The 24,550-nt window shown below is 46.5% G+C and overlaps 2 protein-coding genes across 2 annotated transcripts in view; both read left to right on the forward strand.

The window, feature by feature from the left end:
- LOC311116407 (2-hydroxyacyl-CoA lyase 1-like) overlaps window positions 1-24,550 on the forward strand; it is a gene marked incomplete at both ends in the record, with an annotated part of 101,156 nt that overhangs the window by 50,092 nt on the left and 26,514 nt on the right. The gene's annotated exons all lie outside the window — the stretch shown is intronic.
- On the forward strand, window positions 342-23,174 carry LOC311116405 (serine/threonine-protein phosphatase 6 regulatory ankyrin repeat subunit A-like; the record flags this gene model as incomplete). Its single annotated transcript, XM_084191498.1, has 24 exons — window positions 342-384; window positions 7,261-7,331; window positions 7,459-7,659; window positions 11,405-11,492; window positions 11,756-11,898; window positions 14,091-14,303; window positions 14,691-14,769; window positions 15,029-15,143; window positions 15,418-15,564; window positions 16,373-16,441; window positions 16,788-16,928; window positions 17,625-17,736; window positions 17,953-17,979; window positions 18,156-18,230; window positions 19,006-19,207; window positions 19,690-19,777; window positions 20,000-20,117; window positions 20,341-20,560; window positions 21,416-21,581; window positions 21,795-21,940; window positions 22,067-22,149; window positions 22,244-22,326; window positions 22,455-22,546; window positions 22,752-23,174. 24 exons carry the CDS (start codon window positions 342-344, stop codon window positions 23,042-23,044), a joined length of 3,015 nt encoding a protein of 1,004 aa, XP_084047624.1. The 3' UTR covers window positions 23,045-23,174.

Raw genomic sequence — 24,550 nt, forward strand, 5'->3', positions numbered from 1 at the left:
GCCCTCTTCATGTATGCTGGTATGGTTTCATCGTCATTCAATATCAGAGTTCTCATCAGTTCGGGTCTGGCCTGGGAAGGATACTTCCTCCTTATGACATTCCATACGTCACTGCGGTGGGGGTCAAATCTTGTAGCCGACCACACTTGCCCTCTCAGTCCCCCAGAGGTCATTATCTCTCTGCATTCCTGGTCTCCCATACACCTGTTCATTACAGTAACCATATCACCTATGGTGAGTTCATCCGCTGCTGTGAGACTCTCAAAAGACTTCACCCATCTGTGTCCAGATTCATCAGGTTGGGGGAGACTGTCCACCAGTGTCTGTATGTCTCTGAGACCATGGCTTGTAAACTGAGACCCCCCCTGGGGTCTCCCTCAACGGGTACTGCCCCCCTTTGTGTCCTTCTCTGGACTGGGCCCTGGCTCGGGTATGGTATGCAGGTCCATCATTGTTGTCCCATATGTCTCCATCAAAAGCTCCACATATTAGTTTTTGTTGTTTCCCTCTTTCCTCCTCACTCTCTTCCCCATCTCTGAGGTCAATACAGTGTCCCCTTACTGGTGAGCGTTCACTTTCACTTCCGTTCTTGTTCGCTTTGAGCTCCATTTTTAACTTTTGCAATTGTGCTTCCTGGTGTCGTACTTCCTCTTTTATCATCTTCAACTCTTCCAGTCGTTCTTCATCTCTCTGTCTCTCAAGTCTCTCCCTCCTTTCCCCTTCTTCAGCATCCTTGTTTCGTTGCCACTCCCCCTGGGCTAGACCACCTCTTACGTTTCCTCCAGTTAGGCTCATTCTCTCTTCCTTCTCACTCTCACCGTCACCGTAAATACTCCCTCCTCCTTCTGTTCCGCATCTGTTCCCCGTCTCTCCCTCAATTCTACTCAGTTCAAACACTCCTTTTTCTAGCGCTCTTGCAGCTTTTAGAAGTACATCCACTTCTCCCCTTCTGTCAGTCATATCGCTCTTTCTGACCCACACTCCTTCTTCCCCCTCATCTGTCCTTTGTTGATAGTGGACTTTTCCCGCTATATCCAGAACCGGAGCCATTGTTTTTGGGTGGTCTTCATATGGTGGTGGCGCTGTTGGTAAGGGTGGGTATAAACGGGTCCTTTCCTTTTGTCCTGTTTTCTCTGCACACAGTTTCTTCAATTTTCCAAGCATTGCTAGGCCAATCCTCTCCTTTAGCTTTGCTTTCTCCATTGCGTCTTTAATTTTGCCACTGCGGGGCTCTCCTTCACTTTTCCATTCGCCTTCTGCTTTCTGGGTTTTCCGTTTCAACGTCTCCAGTATTCTCCCTGGTTCGCCTTCTACAGGCACTCCATCGGGGGACAGTATACAACCATCTGTCACGATCGTCTACATATGAAGAAGCGGACCAAAGCGCAGCGTTGCGAGTGAACATGATTTATTAATAAACGTACTCACGAAAACAAAACAAAAGACGATACGTGAAGTTCTCAAGTTACAAATCACTGACATACGGAACATGTAACCAGGAAACAAAAACCCACAAACACACAGGAAAACATACAGAAATAAATATGGCTCCCAATCAGAGATAACGAGCCGAACAGCTGACACTCGTTACCTCCGATTGGGAGTCATTGAACAAACCTAGAAAACAACAACCTAGACACCCAACATAGAACATAAACACATAGACTGCACACACCCTGGATAAACAATAATGAGTCCCAGCACCAGGGTGTGACAGTACCCCCCCCTAAAGGCGCGGACTGCGACCGCGCCTCAAAACCCCCAAACAGGGGAGGGCTGGGCGGGCATACCTCCTCGGTGGCGGTTCTGGCTCCGGCCTAGACCACCACCCCACCATAGTCACTTCCCGCTTATGTAGCCTCCTCCAAATGACCCCCACCGGTTTAAGGGGCAGCACCTGACTAAGAGGCAGCACCGGACTAAGGGGCAGCACCGGACTAAGGGGCAGTACCGGACTAAGAGGCAGCACCGGACTAAGGGGCAGCACCGGGCTAAGGGACAGTACCGGACTAAGGGGCAGCACCGGACTAAGGGGCAGCACCGGGCTAAGGGGCAGCACCGGGCTAAATGGCGGATCCTGGCTGGCTGGCTCTGGCGGATCCTGTCTGGCAGAAGGATCTGGCTGATCCTGTCTGGCGGAAGGCTCTGGCTGATCCTGTCTGGCGGAAGGCTCTGGCTGATCCTGTCTGGCGGAAGGCTCTGGCTGATCCTGTCTGGCGGAAGGCTCTGGCTGATCCTGTCTGGCGGAAGGCTCTGGCTGATCCTGTCTGGCGGAAGGCTCTGGCTGCTCCTGTCTGGCGGAGAGCTCTAGCGGCTCCGGTCTGGCGGACGGCTCTGTAGGCTCATGGCAGACGGGCGGCTTTGCAGGCTCATGGCAGACGGGCAGCTCCTGCGGCGCTTGGCAGACGGACAGTTCAGACGGCGTTGGGCAGACGGGCAGTTCAGGCGCCGTTGGGCAGACGGGCAGTTCAGACGGCGTTGGGCAGACGGACAGTTCAGGCCCCGTTGGGCAGACGGCAGACTCTGGCCGTCTGAGGCGCATCGTAGGCCTGGTGCGTGGTGCCGGAACAGGAGGTACCGGGCTGAGGATACGCATCTCAGGGCTAGTGCGGGGAGAAGCAACAGGGCATGCTTGGCCCTGGGGACGCACCGTAGGCCTGATGCGTGGTGCCGGAATTGGAGGTACCGGGCTGAGGACACGCATCTCAGGGCTAGTGCGGGGAGTCGGAACAGGGCATACTGGACCCTGGGGACTCCCATAACGCCTAGTGCGGGGAGCCGGAACAGGGCATGCTGGACCCTGGGGACTCACCTCACGCCTAGTGCGGAGAGCAGGAACAGGCCGGGCGGGGCTGGCGACGCGCACCGTATCCCTGGTGCGAGTGGCCGGAACAGGCCGGGCCGGGCTGGTGAAGCGCACCGTATCCCTGGTGCGTGGAGTAGGAACAGGCCGGGCTGGGCTGGCGAAGCGCACCGTATCCCTGGTGCGTGGAGTAGGAACAGGCCGGGCTGGGCTGGCGAAGCGCACCGTATCCCTGGTGCGTGGAGTAGGAACAGGCCGGGCTGAGCTGGCGACGCGCACCGCATACTTGGTGCGTATGGCAGGAACAGGCCGAACCGGGCTGGCGACGCGCACCTTACACTTAGTGCGAGGGACCGGAACAGGCTGTACCGTACGGGGAACACACACTACTGGCTGCACCTTGGGACTAGGAACGGGCCGGACCGAACTGGTTACACACCCCAGTACCTCACGCCGTGCCTCAACACCTTCCCTCTCTGCTTTACCCAGTAGCCCCCTTGACCTGGTAGCCCACTGAATCCTTCCCTTCTCTGCCTCCGTCAGCCCCCTTAACCTGGCAGCCCTCTGACTCTGCCTGGTGGCGGCCTCCTGCTGCTCCGTCGCCCAAGCCATGTGCCCCCCCCAAAAAATTTCTTGGGGTTGCCTCTCGTCCTTACGACGTTGGCTCTGCCGACGCCGTTGCTCCTCTCGCCGTCGCCTCTCCACCGTCTCGCTCCATGGACGGCGATCCATACCCTCCAGGATCTCCTCCCAAGTCCATGACCCTTTACCTTCCAACAGTTCCTTCCATGTCCAGACCCTTTGCTCCTGGACGCGCTGCTTGGTCCTATTCTGGTGGGTTTTTCTGTCACGATCGTCTACATATGAAGAAGCGGACCAAAGCGCAGCGTTGCGAGTGAACATGATTTATTAATAAACGTACTCACGAAAACAAAACAAAAGACGATACGTGAAGTTCTCAAGTTACAAATCACTGACATACGGAACATGTAACCAGGAAACAAAAACCCACAAACACACAGGAAAACATACAGAAATAAATATGGCTCCCAATCAGAGATAACGAGCCGAACAGCTGACACTCGTTACCTCCGATTGGGAGTCATTGAACAAACCTAGAAAACAACAACCTAGACACCCAACATAGAACATAAACACATAGACTGCACACACCCTGGATAAACAATAATGAGTCCCAGCACCAGGGTGTGACACCATCGTCTATCCATTCTCTATAAAGTTTTTCTCCTCGCCTGCTCCATTCTTTTCCATCTTTTCCTCCGTTTGTTTCAAGTGTGGATTTTAGAGCCTTCAATATTCTTTCCGCTTCTCCGCTGGTAGTCATGTTTTTTTCGTTTTAATTTGTAATATTCGTCCGCTATTTAGTTATTTAAAGTACATCTATCTATTATTCCCACCTAATTAGTTAAACTCGGCGCCAGGTTATTTCAACCTTAATTGTTTGAAAGCAGTATTCTTACAGTGCCACACATCAAATGGTAAATTGAAGGAATAAACCCAATTGTTTCAATTATTTAACCAATGTGGTGATACATCAAATTAAACGCCACACATCAATTGGTAAATTGAACGAATAAACCCAAGTTTTTCAATTATTTAACCAATGGTTGATACATCAAATTAAACGCCACACCATATCACTTCAATTTACTTATTTAAAAGCAGTATTACGCTATGTCAAACATCAAATGTTATATTTCAAATATATCAGTTCAAACGTTTTAGTTCAGTCACACTCATTCATCACTTTTCATTTCATGTTTTCGATTGTTACTGACGGGTTATATGGTTTGAGTAAACACAAATCCAACATTTATTCCCAAATTATACCGTTTGGACAGCCACAAACGTCTTTTGATTCCCAATTTGTTTTCTATCAAGGTATACAGGTTTATCATTCACACTTTCATGCATACGACAACACTCGCACTGTCTAACTTTTATAGTACCTCCTATGGGTGTCTTTTGTTAACGTTTGCACACTTTAAACTTTATTTCCTAATTGTAATTCTCATCATTTACTGTTTTAAAATATTATTTGTATTCACAGTCAAAAATGGTACACAGTTAAACGTAGTATACAGTTATCACACAGCAAAAATAGTACACAGTTATCGCACTCACTCACAATACACAGTCATAATCCTATCATACAGTCAAATATGTCACACAGTCATAAATGACACACTTATATTCCACACACAATCTATTTGGGCACACAGCCGCGTCTATTTTATTCAAAACACTGTGCTGAACCTAGCCGCAACCCTTAGTTACGGACCTTGCCAGTCACCAGTATTATCTAAAATTTCCCGAACCTAGCCGTATCTCAGTTACGGACCTTGCCGGTATAATTCTTCGAACCTTAGTCGTACTGTCGTAGTTACGAACCTTGCCGATAGCAATTATTTAAACCAATTATTCCCTATATCTTCCGAACCTTAGCCGTATTGTCGCAATTACGGACCTTGCCGGTAGATGTCAGTATTGTCTCCTGAACCTAGCCGTATCTCATGGACCTTGCCGGTAGAACCAATACTCTCTGGTACCATGGTTTAAACATCACATTTACTAAAGGCTTATCTACTCATAATAGTTTCATAATTGAGTTCACTTACATCAGACAGGTGTTTCACAAAATTAATTTGGATAAAGCCAATGTGCAGATCTTTAGTTATTTAACAATAGGTATCTGCTTACCTTTTTAGAAGCCCGGGCAGTTTGTGAAACACACGGTTCGATGAAAGAGGTGACCAAATGGGCCGGACAGTATCCAGCGAAGTCCCTTCTACCAGATCACGTCGGGGTCACCAATTGTCAAAGTCGCGTCAATTCAAATCTGGTATTAGGAACAAAAGAGGTCAACACGACTTCTAAGATATACTAGTTATTTTAATTAATGCAAAAAACTTCAATGGTAAATATGATGTTTCGTATATACGGGCTCTTTGAAATACCTCGCAGGGCACTTCAGAGAACTAAAACATTGTTTCAGATCCAATACTCAAATACTCTGACAGAGAAAGTTTCCCACTTCTCTGCTGGCCAATTAGAGTAAAGGAATGAGTGTGGTTTTAACTTTACTCAGCCAATCCGTTGGTTCAGGTGTTGGTCCCATCTCCTCGGCGCCATTTGTTGCACACTTCAGCCAGGCACAAGTTTATCATAACAACCTGTCATAGTGAGAAGAGCCAGCTCCCTTAGACCTCATTCCTACGTCCAAGGAAGGTTCACAGATCACAAAGAACCAGCATAGTCTAGCATTTGGAGAAACAATCCTTATCTCATTTTACCCCCTAAAACAGCTCTTCACATCAATCACAGCCTGCCAGGTGTCACAACCTACATTAGCCCAGTCAAGAATGCATTCTTTCTAAGTTAGTCATCCCATCAATTTAGGAGAATAATAAATCCCCAATAAACGCCAGGGTTGTAGGTTCGATTCCCACGGGGGGTATGAAAAAAAAAAAAGTAACGTATGCACTAACTGTAAGTCGCTCTGGATAAGAGCGTCTGCTAAATGACTTAAACATGTTAAATGTAGAGGGCCCCGTAAACAGTTCCACAAACGTCAGCATGAGTGCTCTGACTGTGGAAGCACTAATCACTGGACCAAAGCTCACTGTCAGATGCACCAGCTGTGCGTCAAGTGCTTTTCTCCGGGCCACATGAGCTTTGACTGTAGTGAGGCTGGGCAGCGACAGAACCCTGGATGTGGACAGACTGGCAGGTCTCAGGAAAACTAGAAAGCCTCCGTTCTGAGGAGGGCAATGTGGGGCATTCTTATTTTTCCTCCACTGATGATGATATCCAATCTGTTTATTCTTACTTTTGTGAGTCAGTACCCAAGAACAACAGTCATTTTTCAGAACACAATGAGAAGTACTCAGAATGACAGTTTGTTTTACACCACTGTGCTAGTACAGGATAAAGTTGAGCTGAAGGGGATGTTAGATAGTGGGTCCATGGCTACTACTCTGCGCGCAGATATTGTACCTCGGTTGAGGGAGGCAGGAGTGGTAGAGGGGAACTTTCTAGCTCCTTCAGACATCATCCTGGTGGGTTGTGGTGGGAACAAACTAGCCCAGTGGGCATGTGTGACTTAAAAATTCAACTTTATGGCTTCTGTTATGTAGTCCCAGTGCTTATTGTTGATGGGCAGGTTGATGAACTCATTGTGGGAACTAATGTGTTGAAGTCTCTGATTAGACAGTGAGTTTCTATGTGCTCACGCAGGTGCCCGAGAGCTGTGGCTGCACCAAGGGCTAAGCTATTGTGTGTTGTCTCTTCGTGTACAGGTATGTCATTTATTTTGTCAGAATTATGTTGTATATCATTTTACTTGTATTGTATAGTGTGTTGTTAGGCACTGAATGTGTCCCCTGTCGGTCTGTCCCCCTGTCGGTCTGTCACCTGTTTTTCTGTCTGTGTCCCAGGAGCCAGAGTAAATGCCAAAGACAACAAGTGGCTCACTCCTCTGCACCGGGCCTTGGCTTCCTGCAGTGATGTACGTGTACTGATACTGTCAGCCCTCACACACACTCCTGTGCATATGTGTTTGACTGTTAAGTGTGTTGTGATTTTTAAATGCACTTTAAACAAAGTTGAACATGATTTGAACTGTGTTCCTGTAGGAGGCTGTCCAGGTGTTATTGAAACACTCTACTGACGTGAACGCCAGGGACAAGAACTGGCAAACGCCGCTCCACATCGCTGCGGCCAATAAGGCAGTCCGCTGTGCCGAGGCCCTGGTCCCTCTCCTCAGCAACGTGAACGTGTCAGACCGGGCCGGGCGCACGGCGCTGCACCATGCAGCCTTCAGTGGACACCAGGAGGTTAGCAATTAGCATGGACATGATTACACACTGTAGTCTACACTTTATACCTGTCCTATCCCCACGTTGAGCTTACTGTGCATCCGATTACTTACAATGGTTGAATGTAGGGCTGTGACGGTAATTGGATAACCGTGACATTGACGGTTTTGGATGAAGAACGCCATGAAAATAAAATAACCGTCAAAACCAAGTATGATTTTCTCTCCATAAAATGTTTTATCACCTTTTATTTTAATGTAGATATACTTTATCCATAGCGTGAGTGTTAACTATTGATTATATGGTATTGTTTTGCTGACTTAGTTGGAGGAGATATAGACAGTTTAATAGATGGACTATCTTTTGATGCACCGCAATCACCAAATCTGCTCTATGCGCGAATAGGAGAGAATCTTTGAAGGTCAATTCAGGTTAATTGAAGAGGGGGGTGAGGTGAAAAGTGGGGACCGGGGGTAACTATAGTACCTCTAGATCTATAGCCTACAGGCTGGGGGTGGGTGGGTAGCCTCTGACCTCTGACCTTCACCTCTGACCTTTTTCATTGTTACAGTAGATCAGAGGAGTGAGGTGAAAAAGATGGCTCTCATTGCAAAAAAAACCCCATAACAACCTGTTTGGGCACATTTCAGTTTCACACCTAACGACGATGGAGAACCAGATGACTTGGACCAGCCTGTTTGCAGAATATGCGCAAAACCCATAGGCTACCTACTAAGAATTCCAGCACCACAAACGGGACACCGATAAGTGGCGAGCACTGCCAGACACTGGAACTCGTTATTTAGTCATAGGAATGGTGCCTTTACGAACGGTGGAGAAACCCGCCTTCAAATAAATGCTCTGGAAATTTGACAGACTATACGAGTTACCGGGGAGAAAGTATTTGTCTCAAACAGCGGTCCCTACCTTGTTCAACAAGGTGAAGGGGGAGGTTCAGACAGAGCTAAAGGACGTAGATTTGTTAATTTTTGCACTGAATACGGACATGTGGTCAAGTGTAAATATGACTCCTTACATGAACCAGCCACGCTCAAGGTCCTAAACGATATTATAACCGCGATTGATAATAGACAGTACTGTGCAGCCGTCTTCATCGACCTGGCCAAGGCTTTCGACTCTGTCAACCACCGCATTCTTATTGGCAGACTAAATAGCCTTGGTTTCTCAAATGACTGCCTCGCCTGGTTCACCAACTACTTCTCAGATAGAGTTCAGTGTGTCAAATCGGAGGGCCTGTTGTCTGGACCTATGGCAGTCTCTATGGGGGTGCCACAGGGTTCAATTCTTGGGCCGACACTTTTCTCCGTGTATATCAATGATGTCGCTCTTGCTGCTGGTGACTCTCAGATCCACCTCTACGCAGACGACACCATTTTGTATACATCTGGCCCTTCATTGGACACTGTGTTAACAAACCTCCAAACGAGCTTCAATGCCATACAACACTCCTTCAGTAGCCTCCAACTGCTCTTAAACACTAGTAAAACTAAATGTATGCTTTTCAATCGAACGCTGCTGGCACCCGCCCACCCGACTAGAATCACCACTCTCGACGGGTCTGACCTAGAGTATGTGGACAACTACAAATACCTAGGTGTCTGGTTAGACTGTAAACTCTCCTTCCAGACTCACATAAAGAATCTCCAATCCAAAGTTAAATCTAGAATCGGCTTCCTATTTCGCAAACAAAGCCTCCTTCACTCATGCTGCCAAACATGCCCTCGTAAAACTGAATATCCTACCGATCCTTGACTTCGGCGATGTCATTTACAAAATAGCCTCCAACACTCTACTCAGCAAACTGGATGTAGTCTATCACAGTGCCATCCGTTTTGTCTCCAAAGCCCCATACACTACCCACCACTGTGACCTGTACGCTCTTGTTGGCTGGTCCTCACTACATGTTCGTCGTCAAACCCACTGGCTCCAGGCCATCTATAAATCACTGCTATGCAAATCCCCGCCTTATCTTAGCTCATTGGTCACCATAGCAGCACCCACCCGTAGTCTGCGCTCCAGCAGGTATATCTCATTCCCAAAGCCAACACCTCCTTTGGCCGCCATTCCTTCCAGTTCTCTGCTGCCAATGACTGGAATGAATTGCAAAAATCTCTGAAGCTGGAGACTCTTATCTCCCTCACTAACTTTAAGCATCAGTTGTCAGAGCACCTTACCGATCACTGCACCTGTACACAGCCCATCTGAAATTAGGCCACCCAACTACCTCATCCCTATATTGTTATTTATTTTGCTCTTTTGCACCCCGGTATCTCTATTTGCACATAATCTCTTGCACATCTAGCATTCCAGTGTTAATACTATTGTAATTATTTTGCACTATAGCCTATTTATTGCCTTACCTCCATAACTTGCTACATTTGCACACACTGTATATATATTTTCTGTTGTATTTTTGACTTTATGTTTTTTTACCCCAAATGTAACTCTGTGTTGTTTTTATCGCACTGCTTTGCTTTATCTTGGCCAGGTCGCAGTTGTAAATGAGAACTTGTTCTCAACTGGCTTACCTGGTTAAATAAAGGTGAACATTTTTTTTTTTTAAATAAGTTTGCAAATGTGATGATGCATGGAATGCTTGATATTTTTCATGGAGAAAATTAGCTTCCCCAAACTTGAGAGAAAGACTGGCCTAAACGCGCTAATGTTTTCCTTTGCTAATGTCCGTCCCGCCCCCCTGTCAGCTGTCAGTTTTGTCGATGACCACGTACATAAGACACGCCAATCACCGACACCTGAAGTTCCATGACCATCACAGCCCTAGTTGTATGCTTGAGTTTGTTCAGAGGAGGCTTTGAATAAAATCCGATCTGAGTGTGAAATGCCTTACTGAGGGTAAATGGAAGCTCCTCTTGTGCCCGGCTCAGCCTTATACAGTTTAAGGTACTTTACCGTATCCATTTCAGTAAGGCCAGATTGTCCAAATTCTACCCAAATATTGATGGTACATGTGACAGGTGTAAAAGCTCCTTGGTGGACTTGACCCACATGTTCTGGTCCTGTCCCCGTCTGGCAGATTATTTGTCCACTATTTAAAACCCTTTCTGAAGCATTTGATATAAAGTTGCAGCCTAGTGCAGAAATTGCTATTTTTGGAGTACCAAACAACAATCCTTCTCTGACCAATAGACAGCTAGATGCCATTGCCTTTGCCTCCCTGTTAGCCCGCAGAAGGATTTTATTGGATTGGAAATCTATCAATCCTCCCTTAGCCTCTCTTTGGCTCGAAGATCTGAAGCTGTTCCTAAAATGAGAAAAAATGAAGTTACCATTCGAGGGTCAACCAACTCATTTTATTCCTCCTGGGACCCGATGATATCCTATTTTGAACAGCTCCAAACACTTCCTCCAGATTAGTACTCTTGGCCCCACCTTGAGATTACTGCTATATAGGCCTATAAAATCACTTAATCACCTGAAATTGTTAGGCTATTACATTTTTGCTTGAAGTAACGTTGTTGTATACTTTTGTTTTGTTTTCTGACATGTAAGTCAATTACTTTCCCTTTCTTTTTAAATGTGTTTGGAGGCATTCTGGGGGGAGGGGGAGGTCAAAGGGGGACTAAAAGGGGAGAAATGTACCATGTCTTTACATGTTATCTTTCATTCATTGTGAATACAAAATATATAATTTTAAAGGGAAGGCTTTGAAGCCAGATTTAGCGGATTTTGCTGTTTAGTTTTCCTCAACCTGTGTTTTGTTTCTCTCTCCTCTCCCTGTTAGATGGTGAGGCTGCTTCTCTCCAGAGGAGCCAACATTAATGCCTTTGACAAGAAGGATCGCCGAGCAATCCACTGGGCTGCTTACATGGGTGATGAGTTTACCACATCATTTACATTCTGACTAATGTCCTTTATACCAATGAATGAATGAATGAATGGACTGTGTGTTAGTCTCACAGCTCAGCTGTATGAGCCACGTCTAGTGTGTTATTATGTCAGAATCATGTACTAAGTAGGTTGATTAGATGTTTTCAGTTGTACTAACATGATGTAGGTGTTGCTTATGGTGCTGTGTACCACTGTAAACTAATCTCTCTCTCTCTCTCGCTCTCGTTCTCTCTACCTACCATAGGGCACATTGAGGTGGTGAAACTGCTGGCCTCTCATGGATCAGAGGTGTCCTGTAAAGACAAGAAGGCCTACACCCCTCTCCACTCTGCAGCCTCCAGTGGAATGATCAGTGTGGTCAAGTACCTCCTGGACCTTGGAGTGGATGTGAGTCAACACGCATTCAAATGTGTAGTCACTGTTCAATTACAACTCAATGAAAATACAGAGCTCTACTGGGTTGGCGAATGATTTCCTTTCAAGTAATGAAGAGATGGAGGTTGGAGCCAGTGTTTTGGACCAGGGGGTTTTCAGAACCAAGTAATGAAGAGAGAGAGGTTGGACCAGGGGGTTTTCATAACCAGGTAATGAAGAGAGAGAGGTTGGACCAGGGGGTTTTCAGAACCAAGTAATGAAGAGAGAGAGGTTGGACCAGGGGGTTTTCATAACCAGGTAATGAAGAGAGAGAGGTTGGACCAGGGGGTTTTCATAACCAGGTAATGAAGAGAGAGAGGTTGGACCAGGGGGTTTTCAGAACCAAGTAATGAAGAGAGAGAGGTTGGACCAGGGGGTTTTCATAACCAGGTAATGAAGAGAGAGAGGTTGGACCAGGGGGTTTTCAGAACCAAGTAATGAAGAGAGAGAGGTTGGACCAGGGGGTTTTCAGAACCAAGTAATGAAGAGAGAGAGGTTGGACCAGGGGGTTTTCAGAACCAAGTAATGAAGAGAGAGAGGTTGGACCAGGGGGTTTTCATAACCAGGTAATGAAGAGAGAGAGGTTGGACCAGGGGGTTTTCAGAACCAAGTAATGAAGAGAGAGAGGTTGGACCAGGGGGTTTTCATAACCAAGTAATGAAGAGAGAGAGGTTGGACCAGGGGGTTTTCATAACCAAGTAATGAAGAGAGAGAGGTTGGACCAGGGGGTTTTCAGAACCAAGTAATGAAGAGAGAGAGGTTGGACCAGGGGGTTTTCAGAACCAAGTAATGAAGAGAGAGAGGTTGGACCAGGGGGTTTTCATAACCAAGTAATGAAGAGAGAGAGGTTGGACCAGGGGGTTTTCATAACCAGGTAATGAAGAGAGAGAGGTTGGACCAGGGGTTTTTCAGAACCAAGTAATGAAGAGAGAGAGGTTGGACCAGGGGGTTTTCATAACCAGGTAATGAAGAGAGAGAGGTTGGACCAGGGGGTTTTCATAACCAGGTAATGAAGAGAGAGAGGTTGGACCAGGGGGTTTTCAGAACCAAGTAATGAAGAGAGAGAGGTTGGACCAGGGGGTTTTCATAACCAGGTAATGAAGAGAGAGAGGTTGGACCAGGGGGTTTTCAGAACCAAGTAATGAAGAGAGAGAGGTTGGACCAGGGGGTTTTCAGAACCAAGTAATGAAGAGAGAGAGGTTGGACCAGGGGGTTTTCATAACCAAGTAATGAAGAGAGAGAGGTTGGACCAGGGGGTTTTCATAACCAAGTAATGAAGAGAGAGAGGTTGGACCAGGGGGTTTTCATAACCAAGTAATGAAGAGAGAGAGGTTGGACCAGGGGGTTTTCAGAACCAAGTAATGAAGAGAGAGAGGTTGGACCAGGGGGTTTTCATAACCAGGTAATGAAGAGAGAGAGGTTGGACCAGGGGGTTTTCATAACCAAGTAATGAAGAGAGAGAGGTTGGACCAGGGGGTTTTCATAACCAAGTAATGAAGAGAGAGAGGTTGGACCAGGGGGTTTTCAGAACCAAGTAATGAAGAGAGAGAGGTTGGACCAGGGGGTTTTCATAACCAAGTAATGAAGAGAGAGAGGTTGGACCAGGGGGTTTTCATAACCAAGTAATGAAGAGAGAGAGGTTGGACCAGGGGGTTTTCAGAACCAAGTAATGAAGAGAGAGAGGTTGGACCAGGGGGTTTTCATAACCAAGTAATGAAGAGAGAGAGGTTGGACCAGGGGGTTTTCATAACCAAGTAATGAAGAGAGAGAGGTTGGACCAGGGGGTTTTCAGAACCAAGTAATGAAGAGAGAGAGGTTGGACCAGGGGGTTTTCATAACCAAGTAATGAAGAGAGAGAGGTTGGACCAGGGGGTTTTCAGAACCAAGTAATGAAGAGAGAGAGGTTGGACCAGGGGGTTTTCATAACCAAGTAATGAAGAGAGAGAGGTTGGACCAGGGGGTTTTCATAACCAAGTAATGAAGAGAGAGAGGTTGGACCAGGGGGTTTTCAGAACCAAGTAATGAAGAGATGGAGGTTGGAGCCAGTGTTTTGGGCCAGGGGGTTTTCAGAACCAAGTGACCTGATCAGGAATGTATTGTTTTGTTCCCCCCCCCCCCCCCCCCCCTCTCTCTCTCCACTCTTTTCCCTCCCTTGCTCCCTCCAGATAAATGAGCCCAATGGGTACGGTAACACCCCCCTCCACGTGGCATGCTACAACGGGCAGGACGTGGTGGTGAATGAGCTGATCGAGTGTGGCGCCAACGTGAACCAGGTGAACGAGAAGGGTTTCGCCCCACTCCACTTCACGGCCGCCTCGTGCCATGGGGCGCTCTGCCTGGAGCTGCTGGTGGGCAACGGGGCCCTCGTCAACATCAAGGTGAGGAGACCGGATGACCAACACTGTGTCTGAACTAAATAACACCCTATTCCCTATGTAGTGCACTACTTTTGACCAGGGGCCCATAGAGCAAGGAGCCGTGGTGACACTGGCTGTGTCCCAAATGGCACCCTGTTCCCTTTATAAGTACACTACTTTGGTGCAAAAAGTAGTTCACTATGAAGAGAATAGGGTGCCATTTGCGACGCACACACTGACGCAGCACATGGCTTAGTATTTGGCCCTGGTCTACATTCAAATACCAATGGAATAGGCCTAACAATGCAAACTAAATGCAATCAAGCGCTCCTCCAATACGTGTTTGATTTTGCCTGTGGTCAGCAGCACAGACTGCCGTGTGAACCATCTTTGTCTTTCTATCTGCAGAGTAAAGATGGAAAGACCCCCCTCCACATGACGGCCATCCACGGACGCTTCTCCAGATCTCAAGCCATCATCCAGAATGGTGAGTCGCTGTGAATGCTCTCAACTGAATATATATGAACCAGTAGGCTCTTCAGCATTGTCTTTAGTCTTCAAACCATGATTCACTGGCACAGAGCAATGTTACTTGCAATGTGGTTGAACATGAAGCTTCATGAGGCCTCTAGGGTCAAGTGGTTGACGTGTGTGTGTGTCTGTGTGTGTGTATGTGTGTGTGTGTGTGTGTGTGTCTGTGTGTGTGTGTCTGTGTGTGTGTGTCTGTGTGTGTGTGTGTTCTGTAGGTGCTGAGATCGACTGTGAAGAAAAGAATGGAAACACACCCCTGCACATCTCTGCTCGCTACGGCCACGAGTTACTCATCAATACACTCATCACGAACGGAGCTGACACAGCCAAGTGAGAACACACACACACACAGTTTCCAGCAATAATGCAACATGCATCTGCAATTCTGTCATTGACCGAATTGCCGCTTGGAGACTATGCTCAACACATTGTGGTGTGTGGGGGGTTGATAGACAGGGCATTGCAGCATGCTGATGTGTTGATCTGCTGTGGGGTTTAATGAGGACTGTGATGTGGTGCTGTTTCCAATCTTAGCTGAATCAACTGTAAGTCACTCTGGATAAGAGTGTCTGCTTAAAGTCTAAAATGTAAAAATGTGTTGCAGGCGAGGCGTCCATGGGATGTTCCGCCTCCACCTGGCTGCTCTCAGTGGGTTCTCTGACTGCTGTCGGAAGCTCCTCTCATCAGGCTTTGATATAGACACCCCTGACGACTTTGGAAGGACCTGTTTACATGCTGCAGCAGCTGTTGGGTGAGTGGACTGGTCCAGGCTTTACACCAAGGAATATTTAGTTCATGAACTGGAAAGCCACCAGAAAGAACAAACACATATTCACACTCTTACATTTCACATTGTTTAGCAGTATAAAAAAATCGTTTAGATCATTAGTGCGGTATCATTTCTGTATAATGTGGTTCCATGCCATGGTGGTATTGACTTGCGCTCTGGTCTAAATTGTCTTTATATCTTCTTGAAAGAGAAGAGAAACCTGCAAACTGCTCTTGCTAGTATCACTTTTTATTATAGCTTTTATTAGCATTATAAAAACAGTGATACTAGCAAGAGCAGTGTACGGGTTTCTCTTTTCTTTAAGGTTCTCATTGTTACCATCCACCTGATAGCTCAGATGTGAAAGGGCCTTTCTGAACTTGATATCTTGTTACCATCCACCTGATAGCTCAGATGTGAAAGGGCCTTTCTGAACTTGATATCTTGTTACCATCCACCTGATAGCTCAGATGAACGAGAGCCTTTCTGAACTTGATATCTTGTTACCATCCACCTGATAGCTCAGATGTACGAGAGCCTTTCTGAACTTGATATCTTGTTACCATCCACCTGATAGCTCAGATGTACGAGAGCCTTTCTGAACTTGATATCTTGTTACCATCCACCTGATAGCTCAGATGTACGAGAGCCTTTCTGAACTTGATATCTTGTTACCATCCACCTGATAGCTCAGATGTACGAGAGCCTTTCTGAACTTGATATCTTGTTACCATCCACCTGATAGCTCAGATGTACGAGAGCCTTTCTGAACTTGATATCTTGTTACCAGGAACCTGGACTGTCTGAATCTGCTGCTCAACACAGGGGCAGACTTCAACAGAAAGGACAGCTTCGGAAGGTCTGTCTGTGGCATCAAATAACTTTCATATGTGATCTTTATGATAATGGGGAATATAGTATAGGGGCATATAGGAATTATTATGGGAAATATTGGGCGGCAGGTAGCCTAGCGGTTAAGAGCGTTGGGTCAGTAACCGAAAGGTTGCTGGTTCAAATCCCCTAGCTGACTAGGTGAAAAATGTGTCTATGTGCACTGCAGCAAGGCACTTAACCCTAATTGCTCCTGTAAGTCGCACTGGATAAGAGTGTCTGCTAAATGACGTAAATGTAGAATGTAAATGTTATACAGCTCCAATAAGCTGTTTCTGTTGTTGATGTTGAATGGTTTCTGTGCGTTCTTCTAGGAGTCCTCTGCATTATGCGGCAGCCAATTGTAACTACCAGTGTCTGTTTGCCTTGGTGGGGTCTGGGGCCAGTGTGAACGATCTGGATAAAAGGGGTTGCACCCCGCTCCACTACGCTGCTGCCTCCGACACAGACGGAAAGTACGTCTCACACCTCTCTTACTGTTGTGTGTGTTGTGGTGCCATGACCTTTCACATTTCACTGTAGTCTGGAGAGTATGTTGTGGTGCCATGACCTTTCACATTTCACTGTAGTCTGGAGAGTATGTTGTGGTGCCATGACCTTTCACATTTCATTGTAGTCTGGAGAGTATGTTGTGGTGCCATGACCTTTCACATTTCATTGTAGTCTGGAGAGTATGTTGTGGTGCCATGACCTTTCACATTTCACTGTAGTCTGGAGAGTATGTTGTGGTGCCATGACCTTTCACATTTCATTGTAGTCTGGAGAGTATGTTGTGGTGCCATGACCTTTCACATTTCACTGTAGTCTGGAGAGTATGTTGTGGTGCCATGACCTTTCACATTTCACTGTAGTCTGGAGAGTATGTTGTGGTGCCATGACCTTTCACATTTCACTGTAGTCTGGAGAGTATGTTGTGGTGCCATGACCTTTCACATTTCACTGTAGTCTGGAGAGTATGTTGTGGTGCCATGACCTTTCACATTTCACTGTAGTCTAGAGTATGTTGTTGGTCGTGTTTGAATACATACTAGTGTTAAATCTGCAGTGTGAAAGCTTGGCCACGTCTCCTTTGGGAAAGTGTCTCTGCTTGCTTATCTGTCTGTCTTGATGTTGGTATAATGATTAGTGAACTCTTGACCTCTGACCTCTAGGTGTCTGGAATATTTGCTGCGAAACGACGCTAACCCAGGGATCAGGGACAATCAGGGCTACAACGCAGTCCATTACGCGTCTGCGTACGGACACCGCCTCTGTCTGGAGCTGGTGAGTCAGAACCACAGGGGACTAGACGCCCTGCATTCACAGACCATTTTGTCTGCGTCCCAAATGAATGTAGGGCCCATAGGGCTCTGGTCAAAAGTAATGCACTATATAGGGAATAGGGTGCCATTTGGGACAGACGTTGATATTCAGTAGGTTTTAAGGTGTGGTTGCATGTTTGTCGTGGCCGCATCGTCACTCTTGATGTTCTTTTTCCAGATTGCAAGTGAAACACCTTTAGATGTGGTAAGTACCAGTTGGTTACTTTTCCTCACACTAGCTTGTTTAAGATACGAATGCAACACCCCAGTATGTCTGCAGGGGCTGGTCACTGAGATTTACAACATGAAACATGCTACTAGACTAACCTTCAAAGTAAATATGTTACAAGTCTAAACTGGCCCGTCCTTGTCTTTCCCCAGCTAATGGAAACCTCAGGGACAGACATCCTGAACGACTCTGATGTCAGAGCTCCCATCAGCCCCCTACACTTAGCTGTGAGTAAAGCCTACCTGCTCCTGTAGGGGTCTCGCCACATGACAAATGGCACCCTATTCCCTATTTAGTGCACTACTTTTGACCAGAGCCTTATGGGCCCAGATCAAAAGTACTGCACTACATGGGAAATAGGGTGCTATCTGGGATGCAGGCATGGTGTTGTTTTTCCACGAAAAGTTGATTGTCCAGACACTCACACACCATGTTCCTATCTGTTCCTGATTAGTGTAAAATACATGCATATTTTGACACGGTGATGATGAGGATGATTTCCTTATTTTGCCATTTGAGTTAATCAACCTCCAACAGAGGAGAAGTAGAGTGTTTCTAAATCTCACGCTTGGCAGGGACCTTCGATGTTGATGCTGGGCGGGAGAAAAAATGGGCACCCGATTTGAGAGACACTGGTCTACTTTAGGGGTCTAGGACTGTTTCTGTTCAGGCATACCACTGGTCTACTATAGGACATTGATTATATTAAGAGTGTATATCTGTTCAGGCGCACCACTGGTCTACTATAGGACATTGATTATATTAGGAGTGTATTTCTGTTCAGGCGTACCACTGGTCTACAATAGGACATTGATTATATTAGGAGTGTATATCTGTTCTGGCATACCACTGGTCTACTATAGGACATTGATTATATTAGGAGTGTATATCTGTTCAGGCATACCACTGGTCTACTATAGGACATTGATTATATTAGGAGTGTATATCTGTTCAGGCATACCACTGGACTTTGCTTCAGACTGTGTGTTTGTTTCCATTCAGGCGTACCACGGCCACCACCATGCTATGGAGGTCCTGGTTCAGTCTCTGCTGGATCTAGACGTGAGGAACAGCCAGTGGCGCACCCCTCTGGACCTGGCTGCCTTTAAAGGCCATGTGGAGTGTGTTCACGTCCTCATCAACCAGGGAGCCTCCATCCTGGTTAAAGACTTCACCCTGAAGAGGACCCCCATCCACGCTGCAGGTACGCATAGGATATCACGTAAGACCTAGAGATTCTGTAATTCAAAAGTTTTCCTTACCAAGATGGACATTTGTTTGGTCATGTTGCTAGGACGCCAATGTCCACTCTAGGGATATTATATAGCATAGTGTGAAAATGCCCACTACACACTGATCTAAGGTCATTTTTTGTCATTATTGCTGAGGATCTGGGGAGGGTAAGCTGATCCTAGATCAGTGCACAGGGGGACTTCTATCCAGAGCCAGGTACACAGCTAGCAGGTGACAGGCTTCGAGGGCCTCAGCCCCAAAATGTTTTATTATCTGCTGTGTTAACATCATGAGGATGTCATCTACCAATACCACTGTTCTAGAAATCTGTCTGTTCATGTGAAGGTAATAGTCGTCCAGCAATCAGCTCATATCCTCTCTGTTTAGCCTCCTCTAGCTACCAACGGTCAATCATCTCACATTCTTATATCCTCTCTGTTTATCCTCCTCTAGCTACCAACGGTCATTCGGAGTGTTTGCGTTTGCTGATTGGAAATGCTGACCTCCAGAGTCCAGTGGACGTTCAAGACGGGAATGGACAGTAAGTCAATTGGGTTTTGGATACAATTCCTGAAATAAAGAGATTTTGACACTAGTTCTACGTCCCAAATGGCACCCTATGCCCTACTTGGTGCACTACTTTAAACCAGAACCCTATGGGCTCGGGTCAAAAGTAGTGTACCATATAGGGAATAGGTTGCCATTTGGGACTCAGCCTGGTTATTACCAGTTTGTAATATGACCTTGTTGTCTTGTGTATCAGAACCCCTCTGATGCTGTCAGTGCTGAGCGGACACACAGACTGTGTGTACTCACTGCTCAACAAGGGAGCCAGCGTAGAAGCCAAAGACAAGTGGGGCAGAACAGCGCTACACAGAGGGGTGAGGAGGAGAGCTGGCTGTATACGCTCACACACAGAAAGAGACGGGGAGGCTCAAATATACATATTATCTTCAGAAAAGTAGTTGTCCATGGGTAGTGGTGTATTCATCCCTGTAGGGGGACCTGCCTCCAGACATCATTTGTAATAATTGATGATTCATTATTATATCATTGATTATTAGTTATTCAAATCCATTCTTGTCTCCCTGCCCTTCCTCCCAGGCGTTGACGGGTCATGAGGAGTGTGTGGAGGCCCTGCTGCAGCACAGCGCCAGCTTCCTGGTTCGGGACTGTAAGGGGCGGACCCCTGTCCACCTGGCGGCGGAATCCGGACACATCGGGGTGCTGGGGGGGCTCCTACACGCCGCCCAGTCAGTGGAGACCCTCCCCGTCATCACAGACAACCAGGGCTACACGCCACTACACTGGGCCTGCTACAACGGTACGTACTGGACTAACGGAACACTAGATATTTTCTGATTTTCTCTCTTCAGCACCGTAAACATGTCCCTGAATTAGGCAGGCCATACAACTAGGGGTGTAACGATTCGATTTGTATCACGATTCGTGGTTGTCGATACGATTCAAGGACGATATTGGTTCATTTAGAACGATACGATCCGAAACGATTCAGTGACTTGAAATCGATTCAGTAACCTTTTAGCCAAAAATTCAACCAGTGTGACTGAAATAAATACCTGGATACTGGACAGTGCAGGTGAAGTTTCCTAGATTCCTGTTTCTTGTAAGGACCGCAATGGTGGCTTGATAATTTCTCGCTCGTCGGCTTCTCCTCTGTCGTCCGCCATGCTATGTTTTGTTGTCTTTGCGCCTTTGCGCTGCTGCTGGCGTGGGGCGATGACGTCACAGATAGGCAGACTGAATCGAGTAATGTTTAAAGCCTTTATCATTAAAAGTGCTAAGAAAAAACATCCATATAAAGTCTGACGTGCTTAAATCCAATGGGTTATTTCCTAGTATCGATACAATCGATTTATTACATTTTAAAACGATGTTAGAGTGATATATGTTGTCCAAAAGGCCAACTCACCGAGCACAGATCGATGTAGTTGGATCATAGGAATATAAATCGATACATCGATGTAGTAGATGGATCGTTACACCCCTACATACAACGGTACGTACTGACTAACTGGACTGTAGCTCTGTTCTCTCCTCCATGAAGTGTACACTCATTCACTCCCTCTTGTGGCTTGAAAAGCATTCGATTGGTGTGGACGGAGCCATGTGGGGGAATGAACAAGACTACAACAGAATTAGGGGTTATGACTCTCAGTGGAGGACCTTACACTGAAACAGGACTTTGTCATAGCATATGTCACCGAGGGCAACTCGTTCAGCCCCCTCCACTGTGCTGTGATCAATGACAACGAGGGGGCTGCAGAGATGCTGATTGACACTCTGGGGCCGGCCATTGTCAACGCCACTGACACCAAGAACCGGTAACTACAGCACATGACAAAGTCCTTTTCTTCTGGAGAATAATGTTGTCTTGGGAATAAAATGACCTCTGGGGTTGGATGAGGGATTGTAGATTACTTTTAATACATCTATTAGTGATTTTATATTTCTATGGTATAAACAGGGTTAATTGAACAAACTTGTTTATAACAGTCCTACATGATATCGGTGAAATAAGTTTCCTCTCTCTCCAGGACCCCCCTGCATGCGGCGGCTTTCACGGACCACGTGGAGTGTCTTCAGCTGCTGCTAGGCCACAACGCCCAGGTCAACTCCCCCGATGCCTCCGGGAAGACCTCCCTCATGATGGCTGCTGAGAACGGACAAACCAACGCTGTCGGTACGCAGCCCCCTCTCCTCCGCTTTGCCTCGCCCAGCCGGCTTAAGTTCAACATGTCTGTTTTACATTTTAATAAGTCGCTTCATTTCCTAATTGAGTTTCTTTATGTTTCTCTGTCTGTGTCAGAGCTGTTGGTGAGCAGTGCCAAAGCAGAGCTCACCCTGCAGGATGCAGTCAAGAACACTGCTCTTCATCTGGCCTGCAGTAAGGTGAGCATCCCCACATGAAGATGACGTTCATCTGAACAGTTGGCTCTCTCTGGTTGACATTTTGGTCTGACATGTTTGACTCTGGTTTTTAAAGGGGCATGAAACCAGTGCTTTGTTGATATTGGAGAAGATTACAGACAGGAACCTCATCAACTCGACTAACGCAGCCTTACAGACGTACGTATGGTTCAGCTGTATTAATTGGGCCAGAAGAATTAGAAGAAGTGCACTATATAGGGAATAGTCTGGCATTTGGGAGGTATCCTCATTTGCTGCTGGCTAATCTGACGGTACTTTCTCCTCAGGCCGTTACACGTTGCAGCCAGAAATGGTCTGACGGTGGTGGTTCAGGAGCTACTAGTGAAGGGTGCTAGCGTGCTAGCAGTCGATGACAATGGTAAGATCCATAACGCTAACACCGTTTTCTTCTGTACTTCTCTTCTCAATGTGTCCACAAATGTTTCTCTCTAGTCCACTGCTTGGTTATTGTCTTAACTTTGTATCTCCTAGCCTGCTGTTATTTCATGTTTTTCACCAAAAGTGTTATAGTAAACGGTGATGCTCCTGAAGTGACCCTCTGCTGTTCTGTTTGAACCCCTCAGGTTACACGCCTGCCTTGGCCTGCGCCCCCAACAAAGACGTGGCGGACTGCCTGGCGCTGATCCTGGCCACCATGATGCCCGTGTCCCCCTGCAACCCGGCGCCCAGCCTGTCCTTCAGTGCCATTAACCACTACACCACCAGCCCCTCCAAGAGTGTGACCTTCGACAGCCTGCCCGTGCTGCGCAGCGAGCACAGCTCCTACTGCAGCTTCAACAACATCGGCCACCGCGACCACGATGGAGGCTTCTACAAGGATGAGGAACTCAACGACTCAGACTCAGAGACATACTGAGGGGGGTGGTGGTCGCTGCCCAGGAGGGGAGCCAAGGGTAGGCGGATGGACAGTGAAGTGGGGCAGAGGCCACAAACAAATCCACACATACACACCGTGTCTTAAATCACCACAGCCAGCTTTGGGAGGGCACGAGCCGAGACAGTCCGCACAGGAGCCTTAAGAGTCCTGCAGATGGAGAGAGAGAAATGGAGGGAGGGAGGGAGAGGGGGAGGCACAACAGGCTGGCTGGCCACACTCATCCTCTCGTACCACCAGGTGTCCTTCCAGCAGATACTGGACTTCAGAGGAACTGCTGCTGCTATACCCCACCTTTACCTTTACCCACAAAGGTCCTAAACGGTAGAAACTGTCCAGCCAACAGACAGACGGACACCTTATGACGGCAATAACCTGTAGTCCAAGGGGATAGTAGCACTTCACTGAGTGAAAAACAGACATGGACCAAAAGATGCGGAAGAAGCCTTTTCAAAACCTGTTTTGACAGTAGAAATGGGATTGAGCGTTTTGGCCTGAGAAAAAACATAAGGAGTGATGTTTCATTTAAGTTTTATGAGAGTGATGGTCATGTTTATCCGCACACTAAGACAGTCAGAACGCACCTAGCCTCTTGTCTGTAATCCATGTGGGAGGAGGGGAAATCATTTATTTTTTATGAACAAACATTTTAATAATATCATTCATGTCTTAAGCTCCTGACCCTCTGTGGGAACCAAAGAATCGTAGTATTTGCTCTCATGAGTAATTTCAAAGAATTTCCATCCCCAATGGCACCCTATTCCCTTTATAGTACACTACTTTTGACCAGGGCCATAGGGTTCTGGTCAAAAGTAGTGTACTCTATAAAGAATAGGGTGCCATTTAGATTTTGCATTTGTATGTGAGCGACAGGACTTTTTACATTTGCGTTATTAAACCTACCTGTCCTTTGCCCTCTAGAAAATATTTTAGAAAGTAAATTATTAATTCATGTATTCTTTCTTGTGATATTTATGTCATCATTTTGTGCCTTCTTTAGTTACTGAGGGGAGGTTAGGAGAGTAGGGGCAGCTGTATGAGCGAAAACAATGATGCACACTAAGTAATACAACGTTTGTGAAAAGCACTGATACTATTCCGAGGCATACGAGGGGGAAAACATGCCTCCCTTGGAGAGGAGAAACACTGTAAACCAATGGTAGGACAGCAGCATTTAGATTTTCTTCTGTTGAAAAAAAAATATATATATTATTTGTCTTGGTCTTATAATCAATGTATTTTGACAGGTTTTGCTTGCTTAACTTCTTCAAAAAAATGAAACCACTCAAACCTTTTATGTGATTGCTTGTTCAAACCCCCGTTTTTGTCTCTTTTTTAAAATAATTTTAACTGGAAATATGTACAATACATATGCTATGTTCGTCAAATCAGGATCAGGAGGTTCACAGGTTTTTTCGTGTCCTTTTTTTCTTTAAAAGGATGAAACTAGCATGTACATATGAAATAGTGACTGAATCGAAACTCCCA

This window comes from Coregonus lavaretus (assembly GCF_964263955.1).
Source record: "Coregonus lavaretus genome assembly, contig: HAP1_SCAFFOLD_300, whole genome shotgun sequence".
In the NCBI taxonomy this organism is placed as follows: domain Eukaryota; kingdom Metazoa; phylum Chordata; class Actinopteri; order Salmoniformes; family Salmonidae; genus Coregonus; species Coregonus lavaretus.